We start from the raw sequence: 23,909 nt of genomic DNA, 5'->3' as shown, positions 1-23,909 counted from the left end.
GCCTGCCATACAGATGTATTTCCACAGGCGCACACGCAAAATGTACCTCTGGAGGTAGCTTGCTGGTCACCGTTGTGCTGCGCGGAAGGCCCGGTCCGGAGGAAGTATTTGGATTTAAGCATTAATTTAAGCTGGTTTAATGGCTCGTGACCTGGCTTGCCTGCAACTGACGCCAGATTTTAAAAATGGAGAGAAGAAAAGTCTGAGGCCACGTTTTCTGCTTGCGGATCGCTCGAGACTCGGAGGAGCTTTGGAGGCAGGTGATGGGGCGCAACTGGCAAGGCGCAAGGCAAGTGTGGGCCGGGCGGGAAGGTCAACTTCCCTGAGGCGTTGAAGCCCAACTCCTGGCCATTCCAGGCAAAGCCAACCTACAAAGGGAGGCCCCCTCAGGGATGTTCTAGGGGTACGTGAGTGTCCATGCGACGGCTTCCCGCCCCCCGCCCCTCATCCTTTCCCTGCCATGGTGAAAGAGACTGAAGAGGAAAGATGAAATTGGCGATACAGCTGTTTCAAGAGGCCAGTTGCCCTTCATTCTCTCCCTCGGCCCCCGCCCCGTCCCGTTGTGACAGGATCCCAGCACTAATCGTGGATGGAAAACTTCCCCGTGGGACAAGGTGGCTCAGGGTTTATTACGCGTCCTCGTTCTCTCGGCCACACGCAAGCCACCAAAGTTAGCTTTTTTTTTTAAAAAAAAAAAACCCTACTTGGGCCAAGCTGGTCTTCCGCCCCCAGCCTGGACTCGCCTCGCCTCCCCTAGCAACGCCGTTAGGGAACGCGCTTGGCGCCCAAGTTGCACCTCGTGCTACACCGGGGGGGGGGGCGGATTGTTCAGCCCTCGGGGGTCGCAGGCGCGGGCAAAGGGGGGGGCTTCGAGGAGCCGAGAGGGACGCCGGGCGGAAAGAGCCGCGCGCAAACCCTATCTCTGCGGCGCGCCGGGGCCGCTCCAGGAAGGCCCCGCGCTTCCCCCCCTCCCGACCGGCTCGTCGCCCCCGCCTCCTCCAGCCCGGGTCCGCCCTGGAGCCAAAGGGCCACCGACGACGACCGCGGCCGCCCTCGCAGGCCCGCAAACGTAGGCGGGAGCCGAGGCGAGAGCTGGTTCTCCGGGCCTTGCCGCAAGGGCAAACGGGCAACGTCGGAAGGCATCCCCTCTTCCTTTTCTGGGGCTCTTTCTCCCCCCACCCAATCCGCACGGCTTTTCAACGGCAACTTTCTTGACATCTTGTTTATTGCCCCCCTTCCTTCTCCTCTCTGTTTAGCCTTCTCTCTCCCTCCTGCCACCCCCTCCTGCCTTTCCCGGGGTTCTCCCCTTCCCTCCCTCCCCTCCCTTTCCTTTCCTCGCTCCTTCCTCTTTTCATTCCCTCCGCGCGCTCTCCCTTTCTTTCTTTCTCTCCCTCGTTTCTCTCTCTCTCTCTCTCTCTCTCTCTCTCTCTCTCTCTCTCTCCACCACCCCCCCCGGCTTTGCATCCTCCGCCTTCTTCCTCTCTACCCGCCCGATCTTCCCTCCTCGCCGCCCCCCGCCCCCGGCGCGCCCCTCCTTGACCGCCCTCCTCTCCCTCTTTCTCCCCAGGATGCTGATGGAGAGGTCCCCGAGTGACCCGCCGCGGGATCATGCCGCGCCCGGAGCTGGAGCCGGAGCCGAGGGCGTCGGCGAGCCGGATTTGGGCTTGGGCTCCGGCAGCACCAGCACCGGCGGCGGCGGCGGCCCCGTTGACGGGGGCGTCGATCGGCGTCGCGGGGGGATGGCCCTCCCGGGGGAGCCGGCGTTGCTCAATGGGGTTGCCAAGGAGACGGGGCGGCCGCCCCCCTCCCCCGGCCCGGGGCCCCCCGCCGCGCCGGTGCCCGTGATCGAGCTGGTGCGCGGAGGACGCCCTATAAAAGCCCGCGACCCGCTGGCCGGGGCCAGCCAGAGCCAGCGAGACCGCGACGGCGCCAACAGCAGCGGCAGCAGCGGCAGCAGCATTGGCGGCGGCACCACCCGAGCGCAGCGCGCCGAGCCGGTGGCCGCCCTCGCCCTCGCCCTCGCCCCCGCCACGGGCACCAGCGCCGGCACGCCCCCCGCCGGCGGCACCGGGATCCCCAGCGGCGGCGGCGGCGGCGGCGGCGGCGGCAGCAGCGACCCCCGCATGGTGCAGCTCAGCCCCACGGCCGCGCCCGCCCTCCCGCTCCAGCCGCCCCCCGCCAGAGCCATGCTCTACGGCCTCGGGCCCCAGCTCGGCGCCGCCAGCAGGTCCGTTCCGCCGCGAGAAGCCGCCTCGGGCTCTGCCGCCTCCGCTCCCACGTCTTGCGGGGCCGGGAGGGGGGGGGTTTCTCCTAGCATTGCCCGGCGGCCTGGTTCTCGGGCAGAGCCTGCAGCTTGTCCCTTCTCCGCGCCTTTCTGGGAGCTTTTCGCTTGTCTTCAACCCGCTTTCGTTTTATTCCGCTGCTTGTCTTGCTTCCTTTGGTCCCTTCTCCGATCTTTTGCCCTTCCTTCCTGTGCCCTCCTAGTCCTACCCCACGGGCGATTTCCCTTTCTTTTTTCTTTGCCTTCCAAACGTCTAGACGTGTGTCCCCCCCCCCCCCCAATTTGGGGCTGCGTTCAACGGGCCAGATTTCGCCCGATGGGCCTGCCCGGCAAAGCGCCTTCCCTTCTTTGTGCCCATCGGAATGTCAGGAAACAATTATTCTTTCTCTCCCAAAAGTAACGGCAGCAAACTGAGGTTAAAAAGTGCCAAAATTACCCTTCATTTTGCCGATGTCTTCATATAAAATACATTTTCTGAAATGCAGCATTTATGGAACCACATTTTAAAATGTTACCCATTCTGAAAGGATACTTAGCATCATTGTAAAGCACTCTGCCGAATGAAATACAGAAATGTTACTAATAGTAGATATGGTAATAGCAAATGGCACAACAATTGACCAAAATACCGGTATTGTTTTCTAGATTATCTCTCTTTCTCTCTCCTTTTCCCTCTCTCTCCTCTCCCATCCCCCCAATTTTTCCACTAATCTAGGTGAAGACATTGATGAAATAGATCAGAACAGAGCGAAAATGTTTTGTTTCAGCGATTATACTGGGTGTTTAACATGTATTGCTCCCGTTGTGTTGCTACCATTATTTGAGTAATGGCTGAGAGGTTTTTTTTTAAACTGCCTGCAGAAATGCAATGCAGTTTGGAGGATGAGCGAAAGCTCTGTAAAAGAACAGCCACGCTGCCTTTTTTCCAGGTTAGCAGATGCTTTGACCACAATTTCTTGGTGCCAAATACTTTAAGCTGGGTAAGCACCCCATAGGCTTTTTTTTTAAAAAAAGTGCTACAAATTGTACCTTAATTCTTCTTTTAGAAACACCCAAACAGTGCTAAAGGCAGGCGAGTAATACATGTGAATCTTAAAGCTGTTTCTTTCAAAGAAGAGTGGATTTCAGTGGAATTTATATCCAAATTAATTCGCTTAGAAGTGCAGCCTAAGGTCTCTTTGTGCCTGCATGTGCATATGTGACAGGCATTTATAATGTGGGTGCACACAGTGTGTATGTGTTTTAGCTCATACTGCACAGGCAGAATGCACACCCATGCAGTCAAACATACCCCTATGCGAATTGGCAACGAAAGGGACATCGTTATGTCTTCTCATTGGCTGTAGTGCAGGTATGCTGAGCTGGTCTGTCTGGGCTTTCCCTCACTTCGTGTTTTCTGCCTCTTGCTTTGCAGTGGGTTTTTTGGAGAGCCCGACAACTTCTCAATGTACAACAACAACCGAGTGAAAAGAAGACCATCCCCCTATGAAGTAGAGCTCTCAGATGGTGAGAAATCTTTTTTTTCTCTCCCCCTCCTCCTCCCTGGATAGGATGTCTATGGAGCATCTGTACAGTAGATGCTGTCCGTGGCCCTTTAAAGACTAACAAGCTTCTGGTTTTGTTTTGTCATGACTGTCATGAACTGTAGCTTGTGACAAAACTCATACTAAATAACACTTGTTAGTCCTCAAGGTGCCAGAATTCTTCTCATTCTAACATGGCTACTCCCTTGGAAATGTGATTTATTTCCAAGATGGGAAAGCTCTTTAAAGCAGATTATGGACTACAATTGAACCTGCAATAAAATGTTGCAGTTTGGGTTGTTCAGGAGATCAGCCTTGCTCTCTTCTGGGATACTGAGTCTTTTCAACAGGACTCTGTGTGTCTGCTATAAGTGTTTAGATCTCCCTGAATTGGTCTTAGGGCTTTAAAAATCCTTTTAGATTTTGTTCTATATGGTTTTATCCTTCTTCCACAAACTTTGGGGTTGTTCTGGACCTCTTTATTGCCTGTGAGCGGTGCCAGTTTATCAACATCAAGATACACATTTGGAGAATGATTCCTCTTTTGGCATGTGGTATGATTCAGATGAAAAAAAAAATGGTGGTGGAGACCGTGACAAAGAGGATAAGGAATATATTTAGGAATGGAAGAAAAAAAAACATTCAAAAGGAGGGTGAAGGAAATGTTTGCTTAATATTTTGAAACTCTTTCAGTGCTGGTGTTGAGACTTTAGTTATTGCAGTACATAGTGCCCATGCAGAAGACGGATCTTAAGAAACAAACAAGCAACAAAAGAACTGCAGAAGAACTTACCTGGCAACCATGGTTTGGGGTAGGGAGGCACAGATTTAAGCTTTCCACTTGCGGCTGCCAAGCTCTCCCTTTATATTGAAATCTGCTTCTGAAATGGGGGGATGAGGTAGCCTTAGTTTCTCCTTCCCATTTACTCTCAGTCATGTCATCCCTCTTTCCTTCCCTTGTGGTAATGAGCAGGTCTTCAGGTCTTGTGCAGAGAGCAGAAGCAGGAGGAGACATGATGGCAGTGGAGCAGATAGTGATCGGTGTCTCTCTTTGGATTCTGTGCCTCCTTTAACCAGGTAGCTGTCACTGAGAACTCAAGTGTACATAAGAATATGATTGGTGGATTTCGATTTGGGAGATGGAAAAGCTAGGGGCATCTCACCTCTTAATTTCATAATAGATTTAAAGATGAAAGGGGGTGGTGGTGATGGTGCTGATCTTCAGGGGACAGTCTGGCAACTGTACCTGCAACTCCTCAGCAGTGTACTCTGTTGTTCTCAAGTGCTGCTCTGCAAGTTATGGAAACCAGTGACAATGAAACTGAATGACAGATGCTTGCTTATTTTGATTATACTGTGATTTTGATCACTGACATGAAGTGCTGGGGAGATGTGGCATTGAGAATCAGTGGCAGCCCTGATAAATAAACAACACTTACACAGACTTGCCTTTGTAGTTGAGTTATGAATCGGTGCAAGAAAAGAGGGAGAGGATGCCGAAGTTTTAATCTGAAGACATTCTGTGTTGCATTGGATCTGTTGCTGTTAATTTTGCTAAGCTCCAGACCATTGGGATAGAATAGAGCTTGGAAAAGATTTGAGCCTGAAATCTCTGAACCTTCAATCAGGATAGGGGATTGTGGGGGATCTGGTTAAAAAAGAAGAAGAGAGAAATGGAATGGAATGGGTCCAAGTTCATACATGCCTACATATACACATACATAGATACAGGCAATGAGATGACTTAAAGACTCCTATGAAGAGAGAGGTAGGCTTCTTTACACATTGTTTGAGGCATTTGACATGCACATAACTGGTGAGCTATGTTTAGCTTGGTTTGCATACATTAGAAGATGTTAATTTCAGATCCTAAAGGAACAGCTGCCTGGACTTTATTTAAATCAGTCCTGTTTAATTGTGACCCACTAAGATGGATAATTTGGGGGGGGGCGGGGCAGTGCTTCTTTTCCTTGTTGCCTCAGGCAGGTAGAAAAATGCAGGGAGTTTATCATTCCCCTTCTTGGAGTAGGTTGTAATGTATAACGCATGGGCTGCCCTTGGCTTGGTAAGTCACAGGTTGTGTGGACTGGGTCCGAAGTCATCAAGGCCTAAGCAAGGAGGAGCAGCTTCTGTTGATGTGAAACAATACTGTAACTTCAATTAGCATCCTTGGTTTCAACTCTAGGAATGATTAGGTGCATCCTTTCATCCTCCCTCGTTTGTTCTAGAACTAGTGTGGATAAACGGGGCTTTTGGAACCATGGTAGCTTAATTAGTGTAGAAAAATGAACTGGCTGAATGCCATATAGTGGTCAGGACCGTTTCATAGTGTGAGGTTGCCTCTTAAGAAGTATGGTCAGAAGTGGTAACATCTCTCAAAGCAATAGAAATAGCCAGTGATGTGTGTATGTTCTCGGTATTCTTCCATATGTGCCGAGTTTTTTTTGTGTGTGTGTGTGTTTTTAAAAATGAATGTTTTAAAAATGAAAACAAAACAACAGAAGAGAAAAGTTAAGGCCAAAATCATAGTGGGAAGACCACGTGTGCAGTCATCTAGCAGTTTTCCCCTTTTTTTGCCTGTTGTCTGTTGTGTGACCAGTTCCTTGACCCAAAGAAATGGAGAAGTGCAGTAGGTAGATGGCAGCATAGTTAGGTTTGCCTGTGCACCAAGGTTCTAGGCCAGATGTCTGACTTCTGCATTTCTAAGGGCACTGTTCAGATTTCTTCCATCGCCTTCGTAATATAACTTGGCAAGGGTGTGTATGTGTGTTCGGACAACTCTTAAATGGAGGAGGTCCCCATATTAAGATCAGTTCTTGCAATGTTATCTTCAACACTTTAGCAAAAAGCTTATGTCTTTCAAGGCATTCACAGATCACACTGTAGTGTAGCTGCATAGAGCAGCCTATGTTGAGAAGGCGAGGAAAGGAGACATGCGTCTTTCAAAACCTGGGCAAATGTCAATGCAATGGGTTGTGACTCCCTGGGGTTTTCCTCCCTCTCATGTTTACAGAAGCAAAACTTTTTGAGCATGAATGCATTTGTGGTACCAAAAACACTGTGGATCACTTTTCTGGTAAAGCCAGGATCTTACTGTTGTCTTTAAAAACATTGCCTCTCCACCCAAAGGTCCATGTGTACCCTCTAATATGAGTACACTCCTGCAGGATTGAGTTTTTGCATTCACTTCAATACTACATGTCCAGCCCTTTGTCTGTGGACAGCTGTCTCCTTGCCTGATGTGAATGGGGAATGTGACTGACCCAAGAGACCTTGCTCTCTGAAGTGAGGGACAAGAATATGCATCTCCCGGTTGTTTGTATAGGAGCCAGATGAACTAGCATTTGAATCTCAACCATCTGTGAGTTAATTTAGCAGGCCAGCCCTGATGGGGTAAGTAGTGATGCTCCATATGTGCAACTCAGCTCCTGCAAGAAAGCCCTAGATTAAAGCCAGAGGCTGCTGTTCTTTCCCTCTCAACATCTCCAAGCACCCACTGCCTGACGCAACCACTTCAGTGACCATTTTGGCAAATGGTACGGCCAACCCGTAGAAAGCTCTGCAGCTTTACTGCCAACAGTGATCTTGGTAATTGTGCCTGTTTTGCAGAGCCAGAAAGGAGCACAATCGGAAATCCCTAGGCCACTGGGATCTAAAATTTTTATTTGCTAAGGAGGGTCGAGAATTCCACAAACCCTGCCAGCCTAGAGCCCTAGATCAGTGGTGGTGGTGGTGGTAGAATAAATCAATAAATAAACTGAAGGATTGTGTGGGACAAAATAAGGACAGTCCACTCCCCCAATGTCCTGCCCATGCTGGTATGATTTGGCAGAGTATTTTAACCCATCATTTTGCAGATTCCACTCCCACCTCACCCCCAGTGCATGCACCATAAACTTCTGCTATCCAGGTCTCCAGGATTCTGAGACAAGTTATAATATCTGGCCTCTATTTCTAAAAATGTAAAGTCCTCTGGTAACCCAGGTTGTCTCCAATCTTATGTTTAATGAAGTGTACTCATCATGCGGCTTTTGGTTAAGCTTAGGTCTGTTAGCCTATAAATACAGAATTGATAATAATAGTCTTCTAAATTACAGGGGCCTTCAAAGAAGATGGAAGTAAAGTATGTGAAGCATTCTGAACATTTAAACATTGCTGCTTAGGCATCCATTAGGTTCTGCAAAACGTAACAATTGTGTACATGCAGGCAGAGAGGGTACTAGAGTTTGAGCTTGCAGGGTCAGAGCACATGGATCCTTGGTTTAAAAGGGAGGATGATGCCATTTGCCACCCTCCACCTTGGCTTCTCTGGTCCCTTTGAACACAGGTTCAATCTTTATAGTAGCTTGGTAAATAGGGAATGGATTTTTCTCAGAGTCAATATATTGACGTGAGGTGCTGAGTTACAACTGTGCAAAATATTTTAGGGTGGCTTGATTTTAAATGGAAGCTCCGCACTCTTTTGCTTTACAAAAGGCCTATGTCCAAGGAACCACAGGGATGGGCTGATTTCAGGAGGACGCAGAAGGGCAAAATATCCGGTTGAGATGAAGGTTGTGAAATGTTTTAGTCTTCCTGAAGAAGGCTTTGCTTTGGTTTAGTTTGGTTTCCTTTCTGGTGGTTTGCAGCTGTGCTGGGAATGCCTTAGATAAAGATTTTGCACCTTGGGACCTGCACAAGAGGACTGAAGGTGTTCCCCGAGATTTTGTTTCCTGATTACTGTGATGTGATAGAAAAATTAGTATTCCATGAGGCACCAAAGAATGTCGTGGGGATGGGTGGGCAGTGTTAGGGAAGATATTGTGTGAATGGACATCCTTTGCTATCACCTTAATAGAGCAAGGGATCAAATATGATGGTCTGAAGGGTTGCACCCAGCATTTCACAGTCATAGAATATTATAGATTGTTTTAGTTTCCATCTGCATACCTGAGCAGGCTGAGCTTCTAATGTTCATGTGTGGTGAGAGAACTACAAATTAAAATGAGAAAGGAAGGGTAGGGAATTTTTAAAGATAAATTATTCCTTTTTCCAACAATCATTTAATCATTAGAAAAACTGCTAGAAAAGTAATACATAAAAGTCATGAAATCACTTTTTGGCAAGCATTTTGAGCTCTTGAAATGAATTTTATTCTGGATTGTTTAGTATTCCTGTGCTCAGTGAATGAAAAGGCCACCTTGGGTCCTCGTGAGGGAACAGTTAATAAAAATGAACAGAATGAAAAGGAATGAACAAAACAAACATGGCACAACCAAGAGAGCAAACAACTAAAAAACAGCTTCTAAAATCCAAAGTAACTACAGTCTATTTTCTGTCTATTTGATTTAATAGATTTTACTTGGTGGCATCAAAGGCCGAAATGAGAAGTATTACCACAAGTGATCTGATCAATTGGTAAATTGTTGGAATTGTTCCAGGTGTATTAGGGTAGAACAACCTTCCTAACCCAGGGGCTTGCAAATATTTTTTACTACAGCTGCCATCATCCTCAGCCAGCAAGATCTATGGCAGTGCTGGCTATGATCAATGATAATGCAGTCCAAAATTTTTGAAGGGTAACAAGTTAGGAAAGCCTGGGGTATAATTTTGTGGCCTTTGTGGCAGAGTCCAATGAAATGTTGATTTTGTGTTTGAGCTCAAATTCCATCACATTTGTGAACTTAAAGGTGACTTAAATTGTACCAGCGATCCATACCAAACACTGCCAAAATATAGAAGATGCAGTCTGAGATGTCACTGGATCCTGGCTACTGACCTATCCTTACTTCTATAGTAACAAATAGGAGGGAGGATTTTGCATTTTTGTTATACGTTTGCCATTAAGTTATTTCTGACTTATAACAACTTTGTCACTGAAAAGCATTCGAAAGGTCTTGTCATTAAAAGCACTACTCAGATCTGGCAAGCTAAAGACCGCAGCTTCCTTCATTGACTCAATCCATGTCATGATAGGTCTTCCTCATTTCCTACTGTCTTCAGTAATATGATTGCCTTCTCCAATGAGTCTTGCCTTGTCATGATACATTCAAAGTATGACAGGCTCAGTTTAGCTATTTTACAGGAAGTAAATTCTTCATTTAGAAACAGAAAAAAATGGATTTGGGCAGAAGAAAAAAAAGGAAAAGAAGAAGAAAAGAAACAGCCTAACAACAATCTCTCAGCAGCGTGCCTGTTTACTCATGGAATTCTGTGGCAGGCTAACCAGGAGTAGAGGATGTGGAGAAATTAAAATAGGAACAAGCCTGGCCTAAATTATTTTATTGTCAGAGGCAAAAGATAGCATGCTTCTCCCTGTTTCATTGGAGGCACGTATGATGGACAAATATAGGATTGCCTTCAGTATCTGGATGCTTCCAGTCTAACTAAGGCTTGCCCTCTTACTGTTGTCCTTTCACAAACAGGGGTGGGTGAGTGATGTACTTTATTTACTTATGTGTTTTAAATCCCACTTTAAATGTCATTTTGTTTCAATAGTTGAACTTGCTTTGTGTTTTAATTGCATTCATTTTTATTGTGAGCTCTGTGTTTTTGGAGAAACGTAGGATATAAATGAATAAAACAGATCTATAAATAACCCATATACAGAAACAGTCGGATTTCACTTTTAGTTGCTGGCAACAGAACAGCTCCCTCCATTGTACCTGATTAGTTTAGCTTAGCATAACCGGCACAACATTCATTCCAAGTAGGCAGGAGAGCCTACATATGTGGACTACATAGCTGTGTCCAGCAGCAGCTTGCTGCCAGCAACCCAGCACTATCCTTAACCCTTGTGGACCCAGGGAACTGTCTCTTCTTGTTAATGGTAGAGCCAACCCTCAGAATCAGTGACCATGTCTTGTTTCAGAGGGTTTGATAAACTGTTATTCTGAATCTACCAACTCTACAGTCCTTAAAACAGAACAGAACAAAACCTCAACCATTTTGGCAATGCCTCTGTTTTGTGAGAAAAACTTACATTTCATAGGGTTCAGATTAGCTGTCCAGAAAGGGGGGGGGGTAGAAGATCTAGGATAGCAAATCAACTCAGATGTAGCAATAGCTTTTTAAAAAGAAAGTTTTGTTTTTGTATTAACTGTATTAATATACATTTGTATTTGTGTGTCTTGGAGGATCTGCAGTTTTAAGATGAGGATGAAGGGTTTTTACAGTTGAATGCTCAAGCTTTATTTAATGTTAGCTTACATCTCTGTGGGCAGTGAAAATACCATCTCAGCTTGAACATTTTAATGGAAGGAACTATGGACTATTGCTGTTGTAATAGCAAAGTCTTTTGTGGGTCTGCTTTGGCATTAAATGGTCAAGTAAGGCTCGTGTGCCTTAAAAAGCATGCATAAGAGAGACCTTGTCTGCATTTTTAAATAGTCTTTGAGGGGTATGCATAGCCTTGCCATCATTAGTGTCAGTACGGCAAAGTGTCTGCCCATTAGTCCTTGCTGCCCCTCCTTCCCAGATTTAATTGCTCCTTAGCACATTGTTAAAAGGGACGTGGTGGCACTGCGGGCTAAACCGCAGAAGCCTTTGTGTGCTGCAGGGTCAGAAGACCAGCAGTTGTAAGATCAAATCCACGCGACGGAGTGAGCTCCTGTCGCTTTGTCCCAGCTCCTCACCAACCTAGCTGTTCGAAAGCATGCAAATGCAAGTAGATAAATAGGTACCATCTCGATGGGAAGGTAAACAGTGTTCTGAATCTAAGTCGCGCTGGCCACGTGACAACGGAAACTGTCTTCGGACAAACGCTGGCTCCACGGCTTGGAAACGGGGATGAGCACCGCCCCCTAGAGTCGAACACAACTGACTTAAGTAAGGGAACCTTTACCTTTTTTAGCACATTGTTAAGGTCACCTCCAAATGAAAGGATTCTGGTAGTACCAATCACACATGCTATGCAACAATTCCATCTTTTTCTCTGTAATTTGCTTTTATTTTGTTTCTTTTTCTCTGGTAAAAAGACAGATGGAAGGGGTAGGAAAATAAAGGAAGGTTACAACTGATCAGAGTTCAGGAAAGTTACCTTTTGGACACCAATTCCCAGCATCCCGCAGCCATTATGGCCAATCCTGGGAGCTGTCAGGATGATGGGGGAGGGAGGGAAATAAATTTTCTGCAAACAGAAGGAACATTGCTTAGACCCCATGTAAAAGTCCTATGTTTGAGGTTCGAGGAACTCAGGAGAAAAGCCTCGCCTGGAAGCCTCTGGGCCAAAATCCATCTTCTGAAGACTCTTCAGGGGTATACCCCAATAAAATTATTTTTGCAGAAGCTACATAACAACACCTGTTATGTGGATGATGGTGAAGGAGGAAACAACTATTTATAGGGTTCAAAATAACTGTTAGCCATGTGTGTTGATGAGGATCTTCATGAAGGAACTGGCTGTTAGGCTGACAACATAGCAGGTAATCTGTGAGTGTATGAAGAATTTTTTTTTTCAAAGCCTTAATTCTCCTCTGTCCAGGCCCAACATCAGCACTTGACATTCTTTGGCACCTGACACACAGATCTGTGAATCACCCTTTTGAATTTACTACAGTGTCCTCCATGTAGCCTGTGGAGGTCCAGCTTGATAGGGTCCCAGAATGTTGTGCTAGGGTGGCTGTGTGGATTGAAATATGTCTTGTGTGCCTAGAGGTTCTCCATGCAATGTACTATCCTGATTTTCTAGTATTTAAAGTTGTGTGAAGAGCTTCCATGGTTACAGAGTGTGCTTTGGTTTGGAAAATCTCTTGTCCCGTGGCTTGCGTGATGGATGCAGGAATGCAAGGGACAGAACAAGAATCTTGCTTACCAATTGATATAATTCACCTTTTCGAACACTTGAATAAAATTGAAAATGGTGGCTCATAGTCATCAGCCAGTGTCTCCAGGTAAGGCTGCAGGTAATGTTATTATCAAAATAACATTTTGATAAGGGCTCCCTAAAAATCTAGCTCCAGCCTTATCATTGGCCTTTCTCATGCATCTGGAACTGAGACTTCCTGATTGCAAGGAAAGGTATCCAGAAGTGCATTTTGAGTCCTCCTTGATTTGTACTTTGGGAAGTTTAAGGAATTACTTTTTTGAAAAGTATCTGCAACTTCATTTTTATTTTATGGAACTCTTCACTTCCAATGCATAAGTGCACTCCTCTTGGCCCTAAGAGATCCTAAATATATAATTATCCATGCACCCTAATTATCCTGTGCTACCTCTGCCAGGGATTAAAAAGTGCTGATTCCATATGAAATTAATTGATGCCAATTAAGTCACTTGTCTGTAGAACTTACCTGCATTTTCATAATTCATGCAGAATATGGGATAATGTTGCTTAGGGAAAAGAAAGGAGATTAAAATTTGCTTTGGCTTTCTGTTTTAACATATGGTGATTCTTGCTCTTATGCACAGGGTTGAACTGGTCGCCTGGGTTGGCATCGGGAAGGAAATTTCCCCCACGGCACAATGGCAGACACCGAGGCTTTTTCACCTTCCTCTGGAGCATTGAGCAAGATCATCTGTTAGGATCAGGTGGGCGTATCCCACACGATCAACTTCCTGCTTTGATTTTTTAGGGTGGGCGAGCTAGTGTGGGACAGAGTGTCAGAGCTCAGGGTCTTTATTCTTTTGTGAGTTCAACCAAGCAGTGCAGTCTTCAAGACCTCCACATATGCATCTCAGCTTCTCTGAAGATATGTACAAATTTGCTAGAAATGATTTGGGAATAACAGCCAGGATCAGAACTAGTGGAAAGCCCTTCTGTTTGCACATGTAATAAGACAATGAACCAGTGCCCCCTGATACATGTGGTAGTGGTTTCTGACAGAAGACGACATTCCATAGTTTACAAAGAACAGAATTGCTGTTTGGTTCTCTCCCAGGGCCTCAGGTACAGGAGAATTCTGACACTCACAGTGTACATGTATCCTGAACATCATATTGCCCGATCAGATATAATGAATAGCAATGAGATTTGTAGTCCAGATAATAGCTCATAATCCTTTGTTGTCTATGCTTTCTTTTCACAACATATAAGTTTTTGAATACAGTATATAGAAATGTGACAATACTTAGGCTGATGCCCTGTTCAATTTATCATACATACAAACATGGAAGCCGCCGTGGCATCATGAAGAGGTCCAGCTGTTGCCTGCCTACCATGCAAGCATGGAGGCAACTGGACCCCTCTCTGTTTCTGCAACTGCTTCTGTCTCTGCAGTTACTCATGCCGCAAATTGAATGAGATACTGGCCTTAGTATTTACGTTGAGCTTTCTCTTAATACTCTAAGCATTTTTAGAGTTTTTTATACAGTTTTGTATAAGCCTTTTAAAGTGGGCCACAACAGTTACTCTGATATTAGAGTATGAGGCTGAACTTGAAAGAACAGTAACTTTAAAAAAGACATTGTAGTGAATTTCAAGACTGAGCTGTAGCGTGAACTGGAGACTTCCAGTTTGTGCCCTTACAGTTCACTAGATTTAAAGGGACAACAAGAGAGCCCGTAAGGTACAGTCAACATACTGATACAGTGTACAATCTGTATTGTATCATCCTCACTGTTGACTTGTTATTTATATCAGTCCTGTCTCATCTGTGCTGTTTACACAAGGTGTAAACATCTGCAACAGAGATACACAAACACATGAGAAGGATGAAGAGTGAGCAATCCAAATTTAAATCCAAATGCTATAAAAAACATGAACATGGGCAAACATTGTATTCCAACTCTGCAAAGTTTTTTTTTTTTGCTGAGAGTTCCGAAACACTAGCCTAAACAGATGACTGGTAAGACCAATGGATTCTGGTCCTGACTCAGAATCTCTTAACAATAAGTATTATTAGTAAAATTAAATTGTGTCCTTGGAGATGGGTGGACATCTGTCTACCTAGGAATAGAATAGCTTGCTCTGAAGTCCTAGAATGGATTGGATCCAGAGAGGCAGAAGCATGTTATACAAATTGACCCAATAGAATTTTCCTTGCCCCTTGTCTTCACTGTAGTTTCCTCAACCTCATTCTATTGACTAGATAGGCGGGATATAAAATAAATAAATAAATAAATAAATAAATAAATAAATAAATAAATAAATAAATAAATAAATAAATAAATAAATAAATAAATAAATAAATAAATAAATAAATAAATAAATAAAACATCTGCAGTTAGGGTTCAGATACCTACATAGAATTGCATGGGATGAAATACCTTAGTGATATAGGCAAAGGAAGGTAGGGGATAGTGACCCTTGGGTAAGGATGCCCTGTATGTGTGGAAGAGCCTTTCTGAGTGCATGAACACTTTCAGATCTAATCCAGTATTTTCAAGTTTGAAATGAAAGTTTTACAGTTGTGTAGGAATAAAGGTGTCTTATTTCTGAAGTGCAGTCACTGAAACGCCTTTGGATACCCCCCACTCAAGTGACAATCAGTTGCGTTGTTTTAAAGATAAATATATAAGGTATACACAAAGCCATGGAAATTGCTCCAGAAATGATGAAAAAATATCTGGTTTAAGATAATGTGCGGGCAAAGGTTTAATTGTGTACTTATGATGAAGCAGTGTGGGGAGGGTGGTTATTTTCCACAAATCCCCTTGTAGATATTTCTTTCTCCTAGAGACCCTTGGATTGCAAACTGGTCAAGTTGCATTGTAGGAGGCTCTGATAGAATATAGATATAGGCAAAGTCCTTGGAAACAAGGGCAAATTGTAGTAACCCTGCCTCTTATGGGAATAAAGAAATGCCCTTTATTTGTGTTAGGGTAGCTCAGCTAAAATATGTGCAGTTTCTGAGGGATACTTAAAAAAACCAGCAGTGCCATTTAGTTCACTGTACTGTACAAGTGTATGGTTTCCTGTTGCTGTTAACTCTGCATGTCTTGTCATCTTTAGGTCCTCATACAAAGGTTGTCCGTCGGATATTTACAAATAGTCGTGAGCGGTGGAGGCAACAGAATGTCAATGGGGCTTTTGCAGAGCTTCGCAAGCTCATCCCGACTCATCCACCTGACAAGAAACTCAGCAAAAATGAAATTTTGCGCCTGGCTATGAAATACATCAACTTTTTGGCCAAGCTACTCAACGATCAGGAAGAAGAAGGGAACCAGAGGGGGAAAGTCAACAAGGACACTGGCATAGTGCAAGAAGACCTTCTTCAGGACATGTTGTCCCCAAATTCAAGCTGTGGAAGCTCATTAGATGGAGCTGGAAGCCCAGACAGTTTCACAGAAGAGCACGAGACACTAGATCCTAAGCACACAAGAGCTCTCCACCATTCTATTCTTCCCATTGAAAGCAATGCACAGCGATGATGAACCTACAACAAGGCATAGACAAGCCCTTGAAATAACCTGGTCTTTGGAGTTTATGCATGTCCTTCTCTTCCTCCTTGTAATCTAAAGAAAGAAATGGGCACTTTGTGAGTTTTCTGTTCAACCTGGACAAGTGGAAAAGGGATAAGGATGAACAGCAGAGTCAAAGACAATTGGATTAAATCAAAAGCATCTTTAGTTCTTTGGCCACTGATGAAGCATAAGCCTGGAAAAATTGCTTTGTTATTGGTATGTCTCTGCAAGGTTTAACACTGAGGGGCTGAAATGTACAGGCTGCTCCTCTTTCCTGCACAGGTTTACAAAGGACTGAACTTATTCTTCCTATGTGCAGATCACCCATTCATCTGCATTATGTTGCCCTGCCTCTCTTCCAGCATCCACACCCAAACATCTTCCATCGTGTGCCTTCCATTCCTAGCAATGGAAGACCTTAAAAACCCTGTATGATGTATGACCATTTTTCTCCAGCTTACTTCGAGGAAATTTATGCAACTTCTTGTCTGCCTTCACCCAAGAGCTTTGCCTTTTTTTTTAAAGGAAGAGAAGAAATCTTAACTTCTTGTGAAGGAATGGTTGACTTCGTGTTGTGGGTCTGTTTGCTTTGGCTTTTTAAATCTAGCACAGCTTTGGATTGTTTGAGGTCTTGTATCTATGATGTGGAATTCTTTTTGTTTAATTCCAACATACAGTATCTGCTGAATTAAAAAGGTACACCGGTGGGGATTTGTTTCCCAGCTTCTGACATCTCATCACAGTGATGTTCTGACCTGGGTGAGCAACAGTATTTCCTTGGACTTGTTTTCTTAGCCCCTCCTGCTTTATTTTTCCTGAAACTAGTGTGATGAGAAATTGTGTGTGTGTGTGTTTGTGTGTATTTATATATAAAACTAATACAAACAATGTTTCAGTAATGCACTTTGACTTGCTCAGAATTACTTCTGTAAATGTTATGAACAGAGCTCAGATAAGTTGCCTTTTTGGACTACAATACCTAGGATTCCTAGCTGGGGCAGTGCTAAGGGTTGTAGTCCAAAAAAGCAATGTTACCAAGCTCTGGTCATGGGACTCAATCCACAAGGAAATTCTCCTGCACAAGATCCATGAAGATTCATGAAGTTGAATAGACGTTGTGCAACAGCTTGTCTATGCTCATTGCAGGTACCATTGGTCAGTCAAGTTTGGCCCTTGCTAAGACCCATAAGCAAACAGCCAACTGTGTTGTGCCAAGTGTGCTAAGGATCTTTGCAGGAGAAGTCCCTTGATGATTGTGCTCCTGGCTGCTGTTACCAGAAGCTGCATGGATTTGGAGCTACTTTGCCTTCCACTGTGCAAATTAGCCCTTTGATGATATATTTTCTGTAGCATGTTCCCTCTATGTTGCTCCTCTTGGCCATTTGCCTTCTGTCAGCAATGGGAGCTGGTCCATTAGGGCAGGTGAGACCCTGCCTCTCCACTTGGGGGGCTAGAAAGGGTGGTAGAAGCCACACTTCCTTCTCATAGCAAAGAATCAAGTATGATCATTGTTGGTTTACCTAACCAACAAAACAGATTATTTTTCAGTTAATTTGAATGTTAAAAAGTACTGCAGTGTCATTACAATGGAGCATATGGAAACAAAATCAGAATTAGCTAGTTCCCACCTGCTGTTGACTTTGACTTCCCTTCTGCTGGATAAAGACCACTCTGTCCTACCCATTTTAGTAGGCACCACCCATCACTGCATATCGGTAGACTATTCAAGATCAAAACACTTGATTCAAGTTCTAAGCTGCTTTGGGTCCTTTTTAAAGAAAAAGATGGGCTAAAAATCAATCAATCAATCAAAAGTTATCTTAAGGTTGCTATTCACAAGGCAGTTTACTCCTCGTTGTCTCACCTAAAGCATTATTGAATATCTGGAACCATGTAAGGTTAGCCTGAGCTTATTAAAGAGCTATAGTAATACATGAAGGCTGCAGAATCACAAAGTGTTTGTAATTCTCAGGACCACTTTAGACATCACAGTTTTGAGGGTATGCATCTGAAGTGTTTAAAGTGTACATATATAAAAATATAAAATATGGATGTGCTAGTGCTACATGTTTGCAAACATGTGCACCATTCAAGTATAGATATGGGGAAGGAACCCCAAATGGCTTGTACAATAGAGGAGTAAGTGATACTAAAATAAAAATAAAAATAAATCATACATTCAGCTAGCTTTTTGGATCAAACCTAACTTCTTCAAGCATGCACTGATGTGTTGCCATTAGCACAGAGAATTTAGAGCCCCAGATGTTCATGGAAGATGGTGTGTCAGATTTGCATCTGTGCTTACACAGTCATTGTCTGTGGGCTGTAGAAGATTTCCACATTCAAGGCATGGTTCCAGATCTTCTGTGTGCATCCATCATGGGTGGTTAAGGGAGGAGTTTTGCAAAAGTCTTTTTCATCCTCCTTGGTGTGACATCTGTAGCTTAGGTATCCAAACAATTTTGTAAATGGTATTGGCTTGAATCCAGTTGATAGCCCTAATTAGAGGCTAAATTCAGTGCAAACTTGATGAGTCAACATTTATGTAAGGTCAATAGATTCAGTAGGGTACATAGGTGGCCCTAACTATTAGATTTAGGAATTTGGTTTTGTTTTTAAATGCTGCATGGTTTATGATTAAGGGCTTGAAGCAAAGAGGCTTAGAAGAAAAAGGAAAGGGAAAAAAAGAAAAGTGTTTGGTTTTATGGATGAGAGTGCAAAAGGGGGGGGGAGAGGCTTCAATTACCCTGTCATACAGTGGTCTTATTAATATTCAAAGCTATTTTGAGAGAGCCCTGTGCCCTGGACTACTGGTGCTTATTGATTGCTATGTTTAAATGTCTCCTTCAAAAAGTGGGACCAAGGTGGAGAAAAAATATCCATAGACTGGGAAAGAAATCTGAAAGAGAGGACTGAATACATTTTCACGCACTAAATTCTCATGCTTAGGCTGCAAGTCTAGAACATTCTGAAGCCCAACAAAAAGCAGCAGGGTGAAGCCACACAAGGTGCTCGCATTGAATTAGAAGCTGATAATGTGGCTCGTCCTCTCATTGGGAGATTCTTTGTGCCCATATTTCTGAAGCCCAAGTTTCCATTTGGATAACCAACTGCACGACAAAGAAAGCTAAATTTGCAGATTGTGGTGATGAGAAAGGATTGTGCTAGGGAAAAACTGACATTTTTTTTGCATTGAAGGGAACACCACTTCAGAATTCAAGCTCAGTGTTTCATATTGCTCGACTCAACGGAGATTTATTTTTGAGTTTTGTGTTTCGCTAAATCAACAGCACAGCGCAACCACCATTCTTCGGTTATGGTTTGGACAGCTGTGATATCCTTGGTGTTTTATTTTTTTGCTTGTTAGCACGGGTAGTTGGTTGCAGCTTCCTTTGACCTTTTGACCAATGAAACCTGTCACATACAGTTGCCTATTTGTCAAAAAAGATTTTTTTTAAAAAAAAATGGAACTGCCAATAGTATTTTTATTTATTAGAGAATGAGAAATGCATTGCTGCAGAAGGCTTGCAGTCGTTTTGTAATGATGCTACAGACATGTAACTATTGAGGGTTTTTTTTTTTTTTCTATAAAAAGGACAAAAAAGATGAGAATTCCTAATCTAGATTGCAGTTACCTGGACTGTTGCCAATGTACCTGAGTCAGGGTGGGGAAAATGAGAGATCAGGAAATGGTTGTCAGTCATGAGTAATTTATTTTGCAAGAGGTTTTTCCACTCCTAGTTGTTTAACAATGACAACAACCTGCTACCCACTGTCTTATCTTAATAAAATGCCTGTCCTGTTCTGTATTGTCAGATGGCAGTTTACATATATTTTATATCAGTGCAGGAGAATGTCTGGAATTCAAATGATGCTCAATTGCAACTTCTGTCATCATTGGCTATACTGACAAAGAATGACAGATATTTCAGTCTTAACATCTAACTTCATGGTTCCCAAGTACAGAGATATGTTACTGATTTCCTCTTAAGCAGCTACCATTTTGCCCCAGAACTTTAAAAAGTTCCTTTCCTTGGACTAATGCTGGTGAGAGTTTTCTGGCAGCTATAGCCAGCCAGCCAGCAAGAAGCTTTTCCAAGCTGTGTTGTGTACCTGACTCTGGTTGATGGACTTTGGATTATGTCAAAAAGGAAAAACAACAAAAGTGTCTTGCGGCACCTTAGAGACAAGTTTTATTTGGCGTCAGCATTTGTGGACTATGGCTCACTTCCTTGGGTGAATAGGTGTTGTTCATGAAAACTTATGCAAAATAAAATGTGTTTGTCTTTAAACTCCTTTCCTGTTTTAACTTTAGCAGGTTAACATGGATATAACCCTGGAAAATCAACAAGGTGCATATATAACCCACAAGCCTCACATCTGCTTGTGTTTGTCCAACCTTTCCCTTGGGAAGCCAATGTCTTCTTTAAAACAACAACAATAATACATTCATAGGGCTAATTGTTAAACATATTTAATTTTTTGAGTCATAGACACCATATCGGTGATCTGATCTGGAGTCATGTCAGAGACAGGGAGGGTGACAGTATTTCCTATGTAGATAATACAGAAATCTAATCCAATATCTTTATGAAAATTACTAAATTTGACACATTAAAAAAATTGGGATGGCTAGATGCAAAAGACGACAGAGCTTCTGTCCCTATAATAGTTTTGTGGAAGAGGACATTTCAGCAAATGCAGTCTGTCTGTTTGAAATATATATATATCGACAGCCCAAAGACACTGCTTTCAGAATGCCCAGGTTGCAACCCATCATCGTAAGCATATATTTAGACATTTTCTCTAACCTGATTGGTGGGTGGAGAATTCAGTTATGGGGAAAGGGTGAAAAAAATTATGTGATTGCCAAACAGATATAATCTACAAAGGATCTTGCTGCTTGTTTTTATTCCATGATCCTCATCAAATATTTCTCTTAGAAACCAAGTGTGGGATCACAACTGATAACATTTTGCCTAGATTTTAATGGCCTCTTCTCCTGTTTTTCTAATATAACCATCCCACATGAAAACAATACAAGTGCATTTTTCCCCACTAATGACTTTGGTACATGTAGTGGTGTTGTTACTGTCTAGTGATTCCCTGAATAAAAATACCTAGCCTATACTGTATTTGTATAAGGCATTTAATGAACTGCTGGATAGCTCTTTGGTTTAGGCATTTGGTTGCAGAGCCAGGAATTGGGTTTCAGTTTCCCACTGACAGGAAATGGGATCAATGGTCCATAGGGTACCTTCCAGCTCTTCAGTTCTAAGTTCATATCCATCCTTGACAGCAGCAGGCAACTTGTGTCTCTCCAGATGCTGTTGGCTTCCAACTCTGAGCACCCCTTGCCATTCACTGTGCTGGCTAAGGCTGATTGGATTTGATCTCCAGTGATATCTGGAAGGCCTTACTTTGCCCTTCCCTTGCTGCACCCAAATACGCATTCTCTCAGGTGATGTATGTTGATACTGTTGGGGGGAGAAATTGATAGCCTGATCCTATAGTCCCATGCTCCCTTTAATGCACAGTATTATCTTTTGGGGAGAGCATAATATTTGGTTGTTTCAGTTTGTGTTTGTTTCGGTTTTTACTTTACAACCCAGATCAGCCTTCTCCAATTGGATTACAGATCCCATCATCCCCAACCAACATGGCCAACACAGTTGGAATGACCAGTTTGGGGAAGGCTGCCCCAGAAGGGGAAATTAGAAGAAGAAAAAACCCCACCTCATTTTCTGATTCACATTGAGGCTGATTGATATCAAAAGCAAAAGTCTCCCATATGTGTTTGGTGGTACTGGCTGAAAGCAGTCACTCTGGAAAAATGTGAAGCAAAACTGTTCTAGAGTTTCATTTCAAGTGGTCTTTGGAGTGCAGCCAGAACATGTTTAGCTTATAGACTTAATGGTCTCGTGAAAGTGGCATGGGAATTGTTTTCAATATGTGGTTTGAGGTATCTTCCTGCTCATTATGATAAATAGGGCCAGGGACACCTCTCACCCATAATAATATCATTCTACTGCTAAAATGAAGGCTGGTTTTCAATTAAAAATTATAGATGGTGGGGGAGGGAGCTCATAGTACAAAACATACCAATTGCATGTGTAGCCCAGATCACAAGTGTTTCCTACGAATGTTGAGAACTGGGGCAGGGGGGTGGGGGAAGGTCCCAAGGAAAGTGCCAGGGAGACCAGGGATTGCGAGGAGGAGAGACAATAATCCTCAGAACCCCAGCTGGCATGGCCACTAGCTGCAGATGCTGGATTTGTAATTCTGAAAAGAAACTTTTCAAAGGTCTCGTGAAGATCTTCCGTTTGAGATCTCAGACACTTCTCAACAGGTTTTGACCGAAAGTACAAGTGCTGCCCACTTGGTTAAACACATTTCAAGGTGCATGTTGGTCACAGCAACAGGCCTCATGCACCTCCTTTGGTCTCTCCTCCCTCTTCTTTCCATGTCTTGCATCCTGGGTTATCTGTGTAAGGGTAGTCGATTGAGATGGCCAGAGTGTACGTATGCATGATCTGTAAGGATCGATGTACCTCGGAAGGTGGGGAAAATGAATTTTAAAATCTAGATGATTCTTCATGACCCCTCAACATGCACCCAATTTTAATCCATATATATTTTTTAAAATGGTACAACCTATATCCTTTTCCAGAACCACAGTCTCTTTGTAGTCCTGCTCCATGTTCAAGTATCTCTGGGTTCTGTTAATGTGTACTTGAAACTGTGATTTGGATGGTACATCTTTACTTTCCTAGGCCTCCTCTCTTGCTTGCTCTGTGTCTTGGTGGATATAACACCTTCAAAAAATAGTAAGTTCTGCAGAAGCAGCACTTTTGTTCAGTGTTGTACTGTGTGATGGATGATGATTATTTGGGGGGGGGGGCTTTTGTTTTTTTTTCTGCATTTACAGCAGAAGTTAAGTAACCAGAATTGGTACCTTTTTATTCTTCTTATCTTTGTAAAGCCCACAAGGTGATGTTCTATTTAGAAAACACATTTGTTGTAATGTGTATGTATATATAAATAAATATATAATGACTATATTGAGGATATTTCTAAATAAAGTTTACAAATCAATGTGGTTTCTTATCATGTCTTCTTTTGGCAAATCTTACTGTACTTCCCATATAAACTGGATTCACTCAAGAAGAACAAACCTACCTCGGTGAAGGAGGTGAAACATATCATTTGTTTGTTTGTGATATTTATATTTGGCCTTTCTTCCAATGAACTCAACATGATATACATAGCTTTCCTCCTCACTTTGTCCTCACAGCAACCTTCTGAGTAGGACAAGCTGAGCGTATGCGACTGGCCCTGTGCCACCGAATGTACCCCATGGGTGACTGGAGATTTGAACCCAGGTTTTCTGACTCCTTTGATCTGATTTGATAGACTATCAGGGCCAGCCCAAGATATTTTGCTGTATAAGAAGAAAATGGATATTCATTTTCCACCTACAGAAGCCAAGTGTGTTGGCCAGCAAAACCTTTTTGATACTAACAGCTGGTTGGTGGTCCTCACCATGTAGGTTTGTTTAGGGAACTAAAGACAGTCTCTCTCTCTCTCTCTCTCTCTCTCTCTCTCTCTCTCTCCCTCTCCCAACAGTGGGCGTAGGGACTCTCTCTTGGCTTGGTTCTAGAGCAGCAATTCTCAACCTTTTTTTTTTGGCCACGGCAATAAACATAATATGAAAGAAATATGGCCCAAATCAGGATCGTAGAAGTTGCATAATGAACTGTATAAGGTGGTGTGGTGCTCTTCGA

At 43.5% G+C, this 23,909-nt stretch overlaps 1 protein-coding gene across 2 annotated transcripts in view; it reads left to right on the top strand.

Moving 5' to 3' along the window:
* TAL1 (TAL bHLH transcription factor 1, erythroid differentiation factor) overlaps positions 1–23,220 on the top strand; it is a 28,914-nt gene extending 5,694 nt beyond the window's left edge. The window contains exons 1-4 of one of the 2 annotated variants that reach the window (XM_072997597.2): positions 907–2,227; positions 3,696–3,787; positions 13,192–13,311; positions 15,674–23,220. In XM_072997597.2, coding sequence (XP_072853698.2) covers positions 1,569–2,227; positions 3,696–3,787; positions 13,192–13,311; positions 15,674–16,092 — 1,290 coding nt within the window. In that variant the 5' untranslated portion in view covers positions 907–1,568 and the 3' untranslated portion in view covers positions 16,093–23,220. Of the gene's footprint in view, positions 1–906; positions 2,228–3,695; positions 3,788–13,191; positions 13,312–15,673 lie in introns of those variants that run through there. The other variant, XM_072997598.2, reaches the window with a different exon arrangement.
* The last annotated feature ends 689 nt before the right edge of the window (positions 23,221–23,909 follow it).

This window comes from Pogona vitticeps, chromosome 4 (genome assembly GCF_051106095.1).
Source record: "Pogona vitticeps strain Pit_001003342236 chromosome 4, PviZW2.1, whole genome shotgun sequence".
Taxonomy (NCBI): Eukaryota; Metazoa; Chordata; class Lepidosauria; order Squamata; family Agamidae; genus Pogona; species Pogona vitticeps.
This window is presented reverse-complemented; position numbering and strand designations above follow the sequence as displayed.